Here is a 17,566-nt window from a genome sequence, read left to right as displayed (position 1 = left end):
AATGCTTGTTACAACTTACACTTCTGCATTCATAATCCCTCACCAAAGAAGCCACTCCAGGGCGAGTGCTTCTTTAGTTCCCCTCATCATTTACTTATCATTGAGAAGATCCCCCATGCTTTTCTTTTTCCAGGCTAAACAGTCCCATCTCTTTCATTCTCCTTTGGTATAACAGATGCTCTAGTCCCTTAATCATCTTCATCACCCTTTGGTAGACTTGCTCCAGCATGTCCATGTGTCTCTCACAGTGGGAGCCTGGGAACTGTGCTTCAGATGCATTCAGAACCAGGAAATCTTCCCATCATTAACTCTGGTATCAAATGAGAAAAGCTGTCCCAAAGACTCTAGGAAGAACACATGGCTGGGCAGGCTAAGAAAGGCTACCAAATATGTCTGCCTGTAAGAGACAAGAGAATGGAAATCTGGGAGTCAGACAGAAGGACAAGGTGGAATAAGCCAGGTCTCGCTGAGTGAACAGAGGTTACCTGAGCTAGGAAAACCCAAGTAACAAGCCACAGGGCTATGAAAGTGTCTGTAGAAGCAGTCGGGCCATCAGACATGAGCTACCAAACCCTGCTGCAAGGGATAATACAGCATGTCAACAATACGTTACTTCTGTCTCTGGTACAATCCAGGTGTGTCCGCACCATGCTACACTGGTAAGGCCAGAGAAGCCATGAGCTATGTGGGCACCATCTCCCTGCCAAAGATGGAGGTATGTACTCTGAAGAAAAGTTAGTTCTCAGTAAGCCTTTTCTATCCCAACAGAGTGAAATGGGTATAAGTCCAGGTGAAGATCGTTACCCAGCCCCATGAGTGGGGCAAGCCAGAGGTCTGACCTTAGTGTGGTGTCTTCCCAGACAGGTCAGCAGCTGGGACAGTGCTAATGTTTTGCCAAAAGTGGCAGGTGCTTTCACACCTTCCTCCTTCCCTCAGGTAATGTTTAGCCAATAACTATTGCAGTTAATGTTTATTCGTGTCAGAATACCCTCACTGATGCAGCAGATTGCCATTCTCCACTGACAAGCAGTAAGTCCAGCTGTGAGCTCTTCCGGGAGGGCTATGATGATGTACTGTCCCGACTACGTTGAAATGATCTTGGAAAGTTCTGTTGGCTGCTCTCAGAGCATTAGAAGTACGTGAAGGATGTGATAATTTGACCATTCAGCTGGGCAGTATTTTCTGTGCTCTCAGTTATCTGGCTGAGTGGTTCCTGTCCCAGCTACTGTGCCTTGCAAACATGAGTCTTGCAGATTTATTTTCTTTTTGCAGGGGGAAGTCCTGCTTGGTCATGGAATGACTTGAGCCTGATCTGCAGAGATCTGGGACTAACTTATTTTCATTTTCCATGCAGACTATTTGAGTATGTAAAAAGGTCATTACCAATTCATGAGAAAGCTTACTGAGGAATAGAGGAATTTGAAGTCATAGGTCAAGAAGGAAAAGTATATGCTTCATAAACAAGGATGGAAAATGTGACTTGATGTAGAAGAGGGTGTGAACCAGAGCCCTTCTCTGGAAATGTAATTTCAGGAAAAGCCTTGACAAGGCTGTAGATAGAGTTCAGCTCCTCTGTGCTTAAACCAGTGGGAATGTTGTGCTGGAGTGGTCCAGAAAGGAATGCCAGAACTTGTCTAAAATGGTAGAGCAGAGTCCAAACACAGCTCTGAGTACACCAATCGGTGGTCTTGCAGGTCTCCTCTGAAGCTCTTTGAACTCATTCATTGCACAGAAATTGAAGCAGTGTAGAGAAACAGAAAGAGCTAATTGAGGTAATTGGAAAAGATTAGCAAACAATCTACCTGGTGCCCCATCAGCACAAACTCACTTAGAGGCAGAATCAAGTGCTCTCTTCCATGACATCAATTTTATTGTCTGTTCTTAAAAACCTCCGTTGCAGCTGCCCTGAGTAGCCAAATTCAGTGCCTCTAACCTTTGCAGTTACACATTTTCCATAATCACCAACTTATTTATCTTTGCTTCAGATTGTGTGATTTCACATTACCCTTCACCCAGCTGTCGCTGTGAACATTAATGTCAGCCCTTTACCAAGTGACAGACTGTTGTGTCCTTACCTGAGTCTTGTCCTATCTAAACGGAATAGCCATCAACCTGTTCACAAGGTCACGCTCTGCTCATGTCTTAGCATTCATGTGGCTCTCCTTTGGATGCTCTCCAGTACAGCAACATCCGGACACACCACTGCAGCCAAAGCATCGAGTAGAGCACTTTTTTTACCTTCCAGGTCTTAAATTAAAACAACCTGTTAATGAACTTCAGGATGAGATTAGCCTTATTTTCACATCATCACGCTGAGTGGATTTAGGTAGCAATTTGATAGGACTCCCTTCAGATTACTTTCTGCAAGACTGAAGCAGGGAAAATTATATAAAGTTATGTGAGATGGATAATAAATGAAGCCCCAGGCACTGCTGGATTCATCTCAAAACCTTTTATCTTAAAGTAATCTGCCTATTACTTCCAATATGCTTGGGATTCACTCTTCCATTTCTAAAACTCATCTCTCTGAGAGGCTGACTGTGCAAAATTCAGACTCAAAAATAACAACAACAAAAATAATAAGAACCTGCAGTGTTGTATCCAGTTTCTGAGAGGTTTTGCCATCTGTCCTGGGTTGAGCGACACAGGACTAACTTCTCTTCTAATGCCTGGGAGAACCCCACTTTTGGAAGTTTTCTCCAACTGTAACTCCATCTTTTCCTGAGTTCGGGATACGAGCGGCAATGGGATTTGATTACATGTGTCGCTAACTTCTCTTCTAATGCCTGGGAGAACCCCAGTTTTGGAAGTTGTCTCAAACTGAAACACCATCTTTTCGGGATACGTGGCAATGGGATTTGATTACATGTGTCACCGAGGTTAGACTCTAGAGATGAGACTGAAGTGTTAACAGCCAGGACTGGAATGATGATGGGTGAGTTAAGAGGACTGCATCTTATTAACTTCATCTCTAAATTGTTTCCACATTTACTTTTGCTTTGAACAGTATCTCTCGGGTTGTACCTATGTGGGAACATTTCCCCCGGTCTATTTTGTTCATGCTAGATAAAATGTGCTCATAATGGTTTTGTAACAACACGTTTCCAGTGAATTACAGGATCAGCATAGCTCTGCCTTGTTTCAGATGAGTGCTCCTCGTTCAGAGCAGATATCCTCTCACAGACCTCTTGCTTGCTTCCTTGAGCCTGTGATGGCTCTCTAAGTGCAGTCTCAGTGTTTAAACTAGAAGTGTTCTGGGGTTGAATCTTTAAAAGCCAGGAAGTTCACAGTTTCTGGTGACATGACAGTACGTGATGAATGCATACAGGAAAAAACAGCAGGATGGTCAGGACATCCCCCTGTGCTCACATACCAAGTTGATTACATACCTAATGCTCTGACATTGTGCAATTTTCACATTCTCCTGCCAAGCAAACCAAGATTTCTCATACTTTTAAGTTGCAGTTTGATGATACAGTGTCTACCCTCTTTTAAGGAATGCTGACATTCTCTCCCATTCCTACACCCCAAGGTGAAGAGAGTGTTCTTGTCCAATGAGGTTGGCCGAGCAGTCCTGCTTTAGCTGCCAGTACTTCATTCTGCTGAATGTGGGGGGTACTCCTGAAATCTGAGATCCCGTGTGCTGTTTTCAAATGCTTCTGTAGGCAGTGGTCTGAGCAAGTCAGCTCTTCTGGTTTAACCCCTCTGCTAGCGAAATCCTTTATGCAATCCAGGAAGCAGTTTCTGTAAGTTCATTGTATGTTCCGAGAAGTTCTTTGAACTGCTTGATCTGATCAGATTTGGATATTTGTCCAGCCATGTTCTACAGCCTGTGATTCACTCACACAGGAGGAGGAGGGTTTAAATCAGATCAGTTTTCCAGTCAAGGGCTGGCAATGTGAAAGGTGTGGATCTACCACAGCTAACTCAGTCTAAGCCGAGGCTGCCCTCCCTCCTCTTCACCCCATCCTCTGTGCTGGAACTGTTGCTTGTCTTAACCTGCAAGGAGACAGCCAAGGGAGCAACACTGAGAGAAAACTACACAACTGTTTCTGTAGGGATAGACCATGCACTCATGCTGAACTGCTTGCCAGGGCAGAAGGGGAGAGGTCCTCCCTCTCCTTACCATCCTACCTGTTCTACCCACCTTGCTCCTCTCCTTGCTTTGGTCTTGGCACTCACTGAGCCCTTCCCTGGGCTAATTAAACTCACTTAGATGAAAGCAAGCTAGATGTCTTGTTACTCATTTAGTTTTCTGCAGGGACAGAGAGTTAAATTGTCTCAGAGAGGAATCTGGAAGACACCAGACCAAGGCCAGCAGTAGTGCTGTAGATGTAGCTTTGCTTTTCTGCTTGAGCAGATTCCTGGACCAGCTTGGGTGGGCAATAAACCAGACTGATGCCACTGCCACAGTGGGGACAAGGTCTAAGGGCAATGAGGGCATCCATCATGCCAATTTAATCACCTGAAAAGTGCTGCGGAATGGGAGGCTGAGGGCTGACTCACCCTGTTGTAGAGCAGCAGGTGACCAGGTTTGCAGAAGAGGGAACAGGAGTTGGCTACATTACTGCCAAGGACAGTGTACCCTCAAGTTGGCTCACTTAAGAAGTGAGAAGTTTACAGGCACACACTGTGATATCCTCAGTATCCTCAACAAATGCTGGCACCTGCAAAGGCTGCAGGGCAAACTTTGCTCAACACACATTTTGCTTTCTGTGACTCAGACCCAGCAAGAGATGAAGTGCTGTGACATGTCTTCGGGCTGTTAGAAATGGAGCAGCCAACACACTCACCACAGACAGTTGATAAAGGATCGAAGACCTGGTCCAAGCTCACTGTGACACAAAAATGACCACTACCAAGGGCACAACCCAAACTATGACCAATGCTGCCATGACAGCCATCCCTCCTGTCCCCTTGGAACAGCCAATATCAGCTGGCAACATGACCCTAGTGTAGTTGCTAGACAGCCCTGATGACACAACCCCTTAATTTGGGAAGTAGTGTTGAAGTGGGAAAGGCATGGCACCTTTTTGGGCACCTTATTGAGTTTTTTGCTTCGATTTTCCTTCTGCGGTGTGACAATGAGTGGCATTTACAGCTTGACTCAGTTGTTTTCTACCTGGGAGATGTGTGCCAATTTGGGATGCCCTGGTGTGTCCCACCTGGCCTTCAGCTCCTGCACAGTGGCCATAGAGATCCTGGAGCACAACTGCCTATGGATCTCCATAGGGACTATCACGTCCCCATGAGGCCATCACCTCCCCATGGACTTCTTATGAGAAGTCAGGATCTCCACAGGGACTGTTTCCAGTGTCGGGCAGGGGGGAACAGGAGCTCTTTCCATAGACTTGTCTCCTGAATTAATCAGTTTTAAAAATAATACCCCACAAGATGAATTTAATCCCAGGCTTTTCCACAGAAATTGCATGAGCAGGGTGAGTCACTGTCTCTCACACATGCTGTGGTGGAAACAAATTCCATTGACAAACCAGCTGTGAGTAGGGGCAAGGGCCCCGTTCTTATCTGGACAGTTATCCTCTGTTTATGTAGGGGATTCCTAGCTCCAGATTTTGTTCAAGGTAGAAACTTACATAACACGTCAGAGTTTCCCCTGGTTTCTGGGAATTTCCTGCCCTTCCCCACCTTCCACCGCGACCATCGGAGTCATAGGTCTGAATCCCTGTGTAGCTTCTCCAAGGGCACCAACACCAGGTCCAGCCCACAACAAGCAAGCTGCCAGCTCAGGTAGAAAAGCTTCAGGGTTTTCCTCCCTTGTTATTTAAATCAAAGCCCACAAACATTTTGCCATAGCTACAAAACATGACTTTACTGCTTTCGGTCCTCAACACCCTCCTTTGTTAGAACAGAGCAGGTGAGTAACAGCGGTGGAACAAGTTAGTCCACTTGATAAAGTAATCTGCAGATAAGACACAGAAGGACTTGGATCAGTGCAGGGGGAAATAATGAGCACAACCTGGTGAATGGTATCAGGAAATAATCTCCTCCTGAAATGCCTTGTGTGTTTTCTGCAGTGGCATCTCTGCTCAGCCTCACACTTGAGAATTGAGTGCAGGCTCTAGAGGCACCTTGTTTTCTGGGCAGTAACAACATGTTCAGCTAATTAGCCAGATTCCTGTGTCTTGGTTTCCCTTTGAGAGAGCAGCTTGGGCTGTAATAGTAAGCAGAGGATGTTTAAGATGGATCTAATTAGAAGATCTCTTTGAATCACCTGAGAAGGTAAATGATATTATATCTCTGGATGTCTTCTTTATTTTCTAAAATATATGGGATGGTAACTATTGTGCTGGGTGGATTTTCAAGAGAGGGTGCAATTATTTTGCAACATTTATGAGAAAAAGAAACTTACAGAAAAAGTAAAAAGGAGGTCATGGAAATTACCTCTGTCCTGGGCTAGAGTGAGACCTTGCTATTTACCTCTAGGAATTTCTGCGCTTTAGAGTTAATTTTAAACAACATTTTTCAGCCTGGATGCTGTGGAGAAGAAGAGATTTTATAGCAAACCTGGGTTTCTTTAGCTCTCTGGGGCTTTATACATCAAAGATACTTACTGCCTCTTAGAAGACAGTTTGTATGAGAAAAGATGAGTATGTTCATGTATCTTCTATTTTACCAACTGAAGGTAGATAGACACTTGAGAAATTGCTCACTGAAGAATTTACAGCAATTCTTTTTTCCACAAGAAATTAAATGAACGAGGAGAACAGCCACATTGCTTGAGAGGAATGTTAATATTTTTCCTCATTTTCTATTTGATATTTAGTTCCTAATTTTATGATTTTCTAGATACTTTCTTGGGATTTTTGGACTTCCAACTAGCTATTAAAGCCTATGTAGTAGTGTGGCTCTCATTTGCATGAGTTGCCCTCTGTATGGTTTCTTATGTATACGATTAACAGGGTGTTTGGTCTCAGCTACATGGTCGCACAAAGGGTGGATTTGAAAATAGAGGTTGACCCACAACATTTGAATGTGGATGTCAGTTCGTGAACAGTGCAAATGTTACGTGCAAAACTGTGGCAGATGCTCTTCAACCTCATCGTAAACTTTGCTTAATGACCTTCTTTCCTTTCTATTATCTCTTTTATCAACCCATTATCAATGAAATACAAGTTATCTGTACAGGTTATTGTACCATGTACAAGCTATTGTACCATGTGTTGTGAGAATGTGCTGCATATTCAAAACTATCAGAAATCTTTGTTTTGTTAGTGTTCTATTATTGTCGTGTCCCATCTTATAACTTGGCAATAGTTCCTCTTGATCCGTTTTGATCCATCCTCGTCTTGGGATCAGCCAGTTCCATGGAGGTTGTCACAAGTGGGTGAAATGATGATCTACTTTTTTCTAGAATGCGGATATACTGATGGATAAGTTTAGGAAACTGAAGAGACAATTCCTTTTCTCTACTTTTTTTTTCCCCTCAATTTTTTTTTTCAATCCATTGGATAAAAAAAGACTAACAGTCTTTTATTTTAAATGAATTTTGCTGTGAATTTTGTGTCTGTTTGTGGGTGGGTGTGGTGGTTTTGGGGTTATTTTTTTCGTTTTGGTTTGGGTTTTTTGGGGAGTTTTTGGTTCGTGGGTTGGGGTTTTGTTTGTTTGTTTGTTTGTTTTTTGGTTTTGGGTTTTTTTTGTGATTGGACTAGATGAGCTCAAAGACCCCTTCCAACCACGAATATTCTGTGATTCTGTGCAATGGGAAGATATTCTGAACCAGTGAGAAGTCTTGCTTTCTAGCTTTTCCTATAAAGGAATGTAACAGCAGCCTGGGTCAGCTCAAATATCTAGATGATAGCACAGTTTTCTGGATTGGTGCTTTTTTCCCTCTGTTGTTGTCCTAAAATATCTTAAAATTAATTTTTCCTTTTTAATTGCTCATCAGAGTTCAGCTGACATTTTCTCATACCTCATTTCTGAGTGGTAATAGTCAATTCAGAGTCCATCACAGAATACATAATGTCAGGGTTTTATGTTTTCTGCCTTACACTTACTGTTGAATTTCATTAATGACCCTGTCGCTCAGTACGCTGAGATCTCTATGCAGATCTTCACAGGCAGACTTTGCATTTGTTAGTCCCAATCATTTAAAGTTTTCCACAGTGTGATATCACTAATGACCTTTTTTTCCACATCACTTGAGAACAGAGGGCAAGATACGGGATTACACACACATACCTTCAGATCTCTGGTGATGAGATCTCTTTATTGGAAAAGTAAATAATTTCTTCCTACTTTTCCTGTCTTTTAACCAGGTCAGTATCTAGGTGAGGTCTCTCTGGAGATGAATCTCCCCAAGTATCAACTTTGGTGAGAAACCCTGACAAAACCCCGCTGGATACCCACATTGTTGACGTCACGTGTATTATTTGGCTATAAGCTCATTGCTGCCCTCCATCCATTCACAAGGTGAGACCACAGGTCATGTTCACGTTATAATTTTCTGTCATGGGCTCTTTTGAGCTGGAACGTCACAGTGCAGCCCCCTGTCTACTTGGGAGCACCAGCTCTGATGTGCAATGTGGTGGCAACAGGCAGCCACTGCCAATGTTCATTATCACCTCAGGAGGTGCTGATTTTTTTGCTTTCCCCTGGTGATTCACAGCTTTTCAAAGCCTAAGGACCTAGCTGGCTTATATGAACAGCTTTTCAATCCAAAAAGATCATAATTTTACAAAAGGTAATGATTTTAATCAGGCGGATGTGATCCACTCAGGTACTGTTCGGAACTCTTGTTAAGAGTCTTTTCTCAGTGCTTTCCTATCTTAAAATACTTTTCACAGTCTGCTGGGCTTCTGCCTTTTTCCCTAGCTCTCTACTAGCTATTAATTCTGGAGCTAAGGAAGTGCTTTGTTAGGAATAATTCAGCTCCCTTTCTTTATTCCCTCTGGTTGCATAAAATATATATATTTTATGCACATATATATATATGGGTCTATATGTAGACCTGCTGTAAGAGTTCATGCATGTTTTGCCTCTGCCTTTATGTTTCATCATCCAGTCTACCGCATGAGTAAATTAACTTAGGTATTAATGAGCTGGAAAAAGTTGGGATTCCTGGGTTTTGACTTCAGGCACCACATTATACTCCGGTGTGTCAGTATTCTTGTGTTCTAAGTTATGTACTCATTAACATCAGTGCAATTAATGGAGATGTATACTAAAACCTCAAAATTACAAGTGGTTTTTTCCCCAGGAGTTATCCCTTTTCATTGTTTCCCTTGTTAGCCAAGGGTTAACAAACACACAGGAATCTCTAGCCGAGCCCATGATGAGCTACTAGCTGAGAGGGTCAGCCTCACATCCCCTCCAGAGCAGGACACGGCTGGTGGCAGAGCTCTCCCTGCTGCAACAGGGCAGGCCCCCAACATTTCTAACTATTCCCTCATGTTCCAGCTGTGGGTCTGCCAAGTACCCCTGCAAGGACTATTAGAAGATCCAAAGTCAACTTTTCTCATGGCATATGAATTTCTAGCACCTCACTTGTCCCTGTTAGGAACCTGCTTGGGACTTCGCTTTCTCCAAGCCATTTCTTTCTCCCTCTGTTTTGAGTAGGTAGAGCTGACGTGAAAAAAAAAAAAAAGAAAAAGGAGATATGAGGGGAAACAGTGACAGTGGCAGAGAAATAATTACAGACCTTGTTCCGTGCTTTGTCTTGGATGGAGTGAACAAGCAGAGAGTCTGAAAAACTCTGAACATACTGTTTTTGTAGAGTGTGCTGGCATTTCCTACTGTGTGAGTCAGCTGAAAATTCCCTGATCTTTTTACTTCTTTTTCCTCTCAGGCTGTACAGCAAAGCCCCTGGACAAAATGCCATCCCCGATTACTGCAGGTCTCCACTGCCTGTTTCTACTGCTCACAGCATGTTGCCAGACATCACAGGACTCAAACTTTCGTCCATTCGTCGAATACATAGTGAGTATCCTTTTCTGGTCCCATTGGTTTTCATTTGGTCTCTACTTGTAGCACCCAGCTGCTACAGCTCTCCTTTACATCCACACAACCTGTCAGTATAAGATCAAGGGGGGAAACTGAACCCAGAATCTCCCCAGTGTGTAAAAGCGATAGTGAAATCCAGGAACTGGCCTCTTCTTGCTTCCTGGTCTTAAACCTTCTCCAGAAGGAACTGAGCAAAACTTCTGGTTTCTCACTTGTGTTGGTCTGTGAGGGATTTAAATCGCAGTCCCTGGAGCTAAGCCTGGGTAGCAGTTATGTGGGCACTGGTCATGGAAGGGATTCACCCATCCTAGGAGAGAGAGAGAAACCAAATAAATCAACAGGTATGGAGGTGCTCACAGGTAGGTGATGGGAGTCTCACCACTGTCTTGACGTTAGGACACGAGTACGCATGACCAAAAAGCCACTCGTGACAGACGTTGCACTTGGATTCAGACTTTACTTCAGTTTTCAATTTTTTCAATGATTCTCACACATCTCTTTTGCTCCATCAATAGTGTGAATTATGGAAATCTGTTTTGTTCTTTGTCCTGCATATGGATTTGGTAGCAGACAGTTTCTATACAAATAGTCCCTAACTAGAAATGAGGAAAGAGGAACAGACAAAGGGATTGACCAAATGGAAGTTCATATAGTCTGGTAAAGAAAACTAGTCTACATATCTACCATATCTTGGTCTGCAACAACTACTGCTAGACCAGAAAATACTTCTTTTGTCTTCTACATTGTGAACCCTATCAAACCAAAACAGACTCTAACATCTATATTCAGCCCCCGACACCACAAGATCTTAGTTCTGATGGAGTGACCAGAACACAATGTGCTTTTTTGAGCAGGTTGAAAAAAGACAAGGAGAGGTGAAGAGGGGGAACTCCTTAAGCTGTTTCTGCCACCATCCCCTGTCTTGGCAAACCAAGATACAGATGGTTCCAACAGCCCCATGTGGGGGGTTAGATATAGATGTCTAATAGGGATGAGGTATCTTGTTTGCTCTGTTTTTTTTCAAACTGCCTCCAGCACAGCACTCGGGGATTTTCACAAAAAAGAGTAACACTTTATTTTTTAGCAGCATTGACCCATGGTTGATCCCGTGAAGGAGTCATCACTTAATGGTGTGAAATATGTGAAGTATTTAATGACATAGCAATACCCTGTAGTTGTTTGGGAGAATAATTAAAAAACAAAACCGATGAGACCAAACCTGGATGAAGAAGTGGATCAAAGTGGGAATTCTGTAACTTTTGCAGCTAACCTCTAGGGTGAAAGGTCCTACTCGTAGCAGTGCAAAAAAGCCAATGCACCTAGGGATTTTCACTGCCAGTGCAGCTGCGATATGAAGCCCAGCTCTAATCACACACCAGATGGTTCCTTTATGTAAAGAGATGACTTAAGAGTTGCCAAGCTATTCACCCTTTCTGTAAATAAAGATTTCATTAGGACTCAAGAAACTGGCAAAGCTGCAAATTTCCTGCCAACGTCTTTGCTTGTTCTTTAGCCTTTCTTGCTAACTGCGGTGCCAATGTATTTTTAGGGCACGATTAAAAAAATAGGATGGTCTGCATCACACTTGGCTGCACCCTGCTTGAACCCAGTCATACTGAAATTGTGCCACCACTGCCCTAGTCAAATGTGTCCTACTGGTGGCCCACAAAATAGCTGACCTGACACCTGAGCTGGAGCCAAGATATTTCAATCCCATTTCTATTCCTACTCAGGCTGGCTTTGCTGCAGCAGAGCTGGCAGCTCAGAGCAAAGAGGAAAGCAAAGGGTACTAAAAGCCCACTTTCTGGCCCAAAGGCTGAATGGCCAGGTCTCCCAAGCAATTCGCAAGGCTGGCCCAGGACTGAGAGCACTGCATCAGCCCCAGAGCCGGTTTGTAGCTCAGACAAAGAATTTCTGCTAAGTAGAGACAATTGCAGAGAGACATCTATAAATTCAGTACATGCCTCAGCTGGTGCTTAACATTTGAAGATATAAATATTTAATTTAAAGAGGAGAAAGGGGGCAGGGAGGGGCAAAAATTGACGGAGTGAAAAAAATTATCGATGCTGGCATTTTCTTCACTAATTCCTTTATGCCAGCAACAGCAGCTAAAGTTTTGGTTTGTTTTTTCATAGTGTTTCCCTCTCTTTCTTCTACAGTTTGACAGCATGCTAGGAGAGGAGAGCTTCCAGACAGAGACGCAGAGGCAGAAGCGAAACAGTACGTACACAAATGTATGGTAACAGAGCAGGTTTCTAGTAAGCCAAGGGTGAAATCACTACTGGGGGCAGCATCTCTTGAGGTACTGAGCATCTCTTGAGGTACTATCAAGGGGTAGTTGTTGTGGTTTAACCCCAGCCAGCAGCTAAGCACCACCCAGCCGCTCACCCACTCTCCCCCAGTGGGATGGGGAACAGAATCAGAAGGGTAAAAGTGAGAAAAACTTATGGGTTGAGATGAAGGCAGTTTAATTGATAAAGCAAAGCAAGGAATTCATTCATTTCTGCCCATGGGCAGGCAGGTGTTCAGCCATCTCCAAGACAGCAGGGCTCCATCACGCGTTATACTGACCTGGGAAGACAAACGCTCTAACTCCAAGCACCCTCCCCTTCCTTCTTCTTCTTCCCCTAGCTTTTAGTGCTGATGTCATACGGTGTGGATGTCACGCTGCAGGTCACATGGTGTGTGACATCATACTCGTCAACTGGGGCCAGCTGTCCCAGATGTGCCCCCTTCCAGCTTCTTGTGCACCCCCAGCCTGCTTGCTGGGAGGACAGAGCGGGAAAAGGAGAAAACCTGACGCTGTTACTCTCAGCAATAACAAAAATGTTGTGTTATCAACACTGTTTTCATTACAAATGCAAAACATAGCCCCATATAAGGTACTATGAAGAAATTTAACTATACCCCACCCAAAGCCAGTACAGTAGTAAAAACACAAAGAAAAGAGGGAAATTTTGAGACTGACATATATGGTCACAGATTCTATGCAAGATGAAATACATGGTGATCCAAGCCTCTTAGCAGGACTAGGGTAAAAAGATAATCCTGTGTGACTTCAGGCTCTGGTTGATAACCTATCCACTTGCTGAGTCAAAGGAGAGAAAGGATGAGACAGCTTTTCTCTATATACAGTAATGACATTTACACCAGCTTCCTTTTATTCTGAGACCAAAGAAATCTGGCTTTTGTCAGACAAACAGCAGATAAAACACGTGCAGAATATCTGCTGGTTAGGAATCAAGAAGATTTCCTAAGCAGAAAGCCACACTAAGCTACCATTAAATAGCAACAGAGCCCAAATGCTGAAATGGAAGCCATCCATTTATGCCTTACCCTCACACGCAGCTTTGCAGTCTAATGCTATTTCTCTTTCAGTGATTACTTTTGACTTTTCCTCTGAGGAGCACACCGTTGATATTGAAGTAAGCCTTATGGATTCATCTTTACTGGACCAAGTCAAAAACTATCTCCAAAACCTTAAACTTTCAGTTCCAACAAATATTTCAAATGTAGAAATGAAAGTCTCAAACATCAGTGTTACAACAGGTGGGTTGGTAATTTATTTTTATATTCTGGGTGATGTGCTTTTTTGCCGGTATTTGATCTCTCCCAGTTTTACCATCCAACGTGTTTAAAAATCAACAAAGCTGAACTGTCTCTGCTGTCTACAGAAAGACCTAACGAGGCTGAAGCTGTAGTTGATCTCTCCCAGTTTTACCATCCAACGTGCTTAAAAATCAGCAAAGCTGAACTGTCTCTGCTGTCTACGGAAAGACCTAACGAGGCTGAAGCTGCACACACACAACTGCATGTTTTGTTACCTGCATCCCACCGCTTCTCTTTATGTAAAAGAGAGGGACTCTTTGTCAGGAAGTGCAGTGACAGGACAAGGGGTAATGGTTTTAAATTGGAAGAGGGGAGATTTAAATTAGATACTAGAAAGAAATTCTTTACTGTGAGGGGGGTGAGACACTGGAACAGGTTGCCCAGAGAAGCTGTGGCTGCCCCATCCCTGGAGGGGTTCAAGGCCAGGCTGGATGGGGCTTTGAGCATCCTGGTCTGGTGGGAGGTGTCCCTGCCCATGGCAGGGGGGCTGGAAATAGATTATATTTAGGGTCTCTTCCAACTCTAACCATTCTATGATTCTATGATAATGTTGGCATTAGGAATAGCCCTGAGCACTTTTCCTAAGGAAGGGACTAAGCCAGAGGAAGCCTGAGCCAAAGGATTTCATTCCGGTTTTACTAACAAGCAGTCTGAGTTACTTTCAAGTTTCAGGAAGCTGTGACAGCAGTTGTCAGACTGTTTACTTCCCTCCACTTGGATTTGGAACGTAAACCTCTGTAAGAGGCTGTACTCTGACCCCGACAGAAACAGCCTGCACGAGATGCTGTCTTCGCCTGATAAAACTCACTTAACGTATTCTTACTAGGCAAGATATCAGACAGGTTTTATTACCTGAGTTGTGGTTTTGCAACATCACATCCAAGTAGATAGCACAGTAGAGGATATGGAAACACACCGAGCATTTACAACGGTAGAGGAAGAAATTTGGTACTTCTTATCATTGGCCCATAAAGCAGTGAAAGGAAATGTTCATCGGTTCTCAGAACAACATGCAAATGGATCTTTAAAAGCTTTCAGGGTCACATGCAATGTGTGAAAATGACTTTGTTAATATCTTACTTTGTCAATGGCATGTTACGAGCAGAAAAACTTACAGTGAGCTGTCTTGGGGTGTTTTTTATTAGAGAGAATGTATGTCTTTAAAGTACTTTGTGATAATGTCACCTTCTCTCATGCAGCATCTGTCAGGATGACACAGCACCTCACAAGCCGCTGACACTTGGAATGACATTTACGTGCTCTTACAATCTTTAAAAGCCTGTACACTTGCCTTCAGCCTAGCCAATATAGAAATATCCACTCTGAAAACTGTCATAGGACCCTGGCCAATATGCCAGGTAAATTATGAGGATCAGGCATCACATCTCCATTTAATTACTTAAAAGTAAATGTTCAGACTTATCCCAGTACCAGTCTGGTTCCTATTTCTGGTTAGTTATTTATAATTAGTGTAGTAATATTTGGAAGGCATCAGATCATCACCTTTGCACCAGTCAAGTGAACTCACAAGAAGGGCAACATTTAGGTGAGATCACTGGCATAAAGATACAGCAGGGTAAATATAAATCATACAATACATTATGCCTCGTTTACCATTCTCATGGTGTTTCGCTGTCTGTCTGACTCTAGTCTGTCTGCCCAGTGGTGAGAATGACAGTTGCTGTTCTTGTGAAGATGGATACACCTGGCCAAGTGAGGTGTGCGGTGACTTGATAACCTGCCCTTCTGCCAGCCCAGCACCCAACCAGCCCTGTGGCTATGTGAAGGGCATGCTTTTCCAAGGGCGTTACTGCGAGCCTCAGACCAGAGGTAAGGAGAAACAATGCTGAACTTCATCATTGTACAACTCATACACTGGTTAGAAGATGGAACATCTTCTAGCTGAGCTAACTACCACATTGCCTATGGATGCGGAAAGACTGTAGAGATGGTCTAGAGTTCTGTTTGTGATGTGGGCACACCTTGACCCAAGTACTTGCACGTATCTAGTGCCATGCTGGAGCCACAGCCTCTGGAGTCACTGATATACCTCCTTGGGATTTTTAGTTTTCACTAAGTTTCTTCAGCCTGGAGAAAAGAAGGCTCTGGAGAGACCTTGCTGCAGCCTTTCAGTATTTAAAGGGGGCTTATAAAGCAGACAGTGAAGGACTTCTTACCAGAACCTGTAGTGACAGGACAAGGGGCAATGGTTTTAAACTGAAAGAAGGGAGATTTAGATTAGACATAAAGAAGAAATTATTTACTACAGGATGATGAGACACTGGAGTAGATTGCTCAGAGAAGTTGTGGATGGTCCATTACTGGAAGTGTTCAAGATCAGGTTGGATGTCGCTGCCCATGGCAGGGGGGCTGGACAAATGACATCTGGATCCCTTCCAACCCAAACCATTACATGATTCTAAGAGTCTATGATTAGGTTAGAAGAAAAAGCTAAGAAATCACTTTGTAAGAATTGCTTTTGATTATTTTTACATTTATTTTTATGTTTTTTCTTACAGCCTCATGTGGTACGGGAGACCCCATTGAAATGCAAATGTCAGTCAGACTCGACATAGACTTTCATCCTGATCTCAGCAATTCGTCTTCTGACTCATACAAAAAATACAAAGCTGACCTTGAAACAGCGGTAATTACTTTATTTTTCCATCTCTGATGATAGAAAGCCCTCTAAGAAATAAGGAATTTATTTTAAGTGTCTGGGAAATCGGGTGCATTGTTACTATCTCTGCTGGGAAGCTGTGAAGTATGTGTAGCAGTGGTAGCTACATAGTGGGCCAAAGCTGATCTCCACTGAAATGCAATTACAATATTCCCATTCATTTCAATATGTTGGCCAACGGGGAAGTATTTAGGAACCTTTTGCATGAAAAGCGGGAAAAAACCATCACATTATTGGTCCCATCTTAAATCTACATAAGCACACATAGAACGAAACAACCAACACAAATTTATCCTGTGACAGTGGAGAGAACCCAGCTTGTTCTACCAGCTATGCTACATGCCCTTACTCACATCAATGTTGAACTGAGAGATTCCTATTTTAAGTACTCAAGAGTAATACACAGATGTCTTATGTCACATAATATGTCTTTGTTTACAGTTTAATGCTAGCTACAGATGTTTACCAGGCTTTGTATCGGCAGCAGTATCTGGTTTCAGGTAAGTAAACGAATTTATTTTTTCCTGGAGGACACAAATCTTTCTGCCCAGTCCCAAGGAGACACTAGTCAGCAAAGACTGTGTTCACTCTGGCTAGAACCCACGCCCAGTACATACATGCTGAATAGCAGCATAATAGCTGCCAAAGAAAGCCCATCTATTTGCATGGAAGTAGGATTGTGAGTAAAATTCACTCTTGTGCAAAAGTACAAGAAACTTAATCACTCTCCATCTGGATCCAAGCCTTTTATGGGAAAGACTGAATTCCACCAAAAAGGGGAAAAGGATAGGATGTGATTCAACCTAACATCATCTCCCAGGTCTTCAGGAAGATGAATTAGTGCATTAACTCTGGAGATAACATTGGACCTGCATAAAAAAGACATTACTTAAGTCCACACATATTTAAATGCAGCTGTCTTTTAAGTTTTCTAAGGGAAGTTTACTAGAAACAGACAGCAGATGAAGGAGACATCACAGAAAGGTGTTCTTATTTTGGGAAGAGCTGTAGCACAACCATCTTTTTTACCAGAGCAAGTCTTGAGTCACAACAGGAGTCTTCACAGGTGAAGCCTTCCTAGCCATGCAAGATGGGTCACCACAGTATGGAAAACCACTAGTATGCAGTGATATGTAATTCTTGTCCTTCTCTTGTTCTTGTATCTGTTTAGTCCTGGAAGTGTTTTTGTGAACTACGTAGTAAAAGCAGGAGGAGCAAGCTTCGAACAGATAGCAAGTGCCAACAAAATTTCACCACAATTTCTAGATTCAGCCTACCAGCTAAAGCCAGATACCTTCACAACAAAAATAACTGGTA

General features: G+C 43.1%; 2 protein-coding genes across 4 annotated transcripts in view; one reads left to right on the top strand and one right to left on the bottom strand.

Moving 5' to 3' along the window:
* Window positions 1-3,491: 3,491 nt before the first annotated feature.
* Window positions 3,492-3,820, bottom strand: LOC106897505 (mitochondrial import inner membrane translocase subunit Tim9-like). The gene is given in 3 exon segments (XM_014958177.1): window positions 3,492-3,604; window positions 3,689-3,742; window positions 3,745-3,820. Coding segments are annotated over 3 exon segments (243 nt in total).
* Window positions 3,821-5,730: 1,910 nt separating this feature from the next.
* The window catches only part of ADGRF5 (adhesion G protein-coupled receptor F5), a 32,190-nt gene continuing 20,354 nt past the window's right edge, over window positions 5,731-17,566 (top strand). For 2 of the 3 annotated variants that reach the window (XM_014958209.1, XM_014958211.1), the window contains exons 1-9: window positions 5,731-6,240; window positions 8,277-8,430; window positions 9,806-9,936; window positions 12,120-12,180; window positions 13,339-13,509; window positions 15,220-15,399; window positions 16,089-16,216; window positions 16,691-16,749; window positions 17,421-17,563. In XM_014958209.1, the coding sequence (XP_014813695.1) occupies window positions 9,832-9,936; window positions 12,120-12,180; window positions 13,339-13,509; window positions 15,220-15,399; window positions 16,089-16,216; window positions 16,691-16,749; window positions 17,421-17,563 (847 nt within the window). In that variant the 5' untranslated portion in view covers window positions 5,731-6,240; window positions 8,277-8,430; window positions 9,806-9,831. The remainder of the gene's footprint in view (window positions 6,241-8,276; window positions 8,431-9,805; window positions 9,937-12,119; window positions 12,181-13,338; window positions 13,510-15,219; window positions 15,400-16,088; window positions 16,217-16,690; window positions 16,750-17,420; window positions 17,564-17,566) is intronic. The other variant, XM_014958208.1, reaches the window with a different exon arrangement.

The sequence above is a fragment of the Calidris pugnax genome, unplaced genomic scaffold (genome assembly GCF_001431845.1).
Source record: "Calidris pugnax isolate Ruff unplaced genomic scaffold, ASM143184v1 scaffold276, whole genome shotgun sequence".
NCBI lineage: Eukaryota > Metazoa > Chordata > Aves > Charadriiformes > Scolopacidae > Calidris > Calidris pugnax.
Note: the sequence above shows the minus strand (reverse complement) of the source record. Positions and strands in the feature narration are given on the sequence as shown.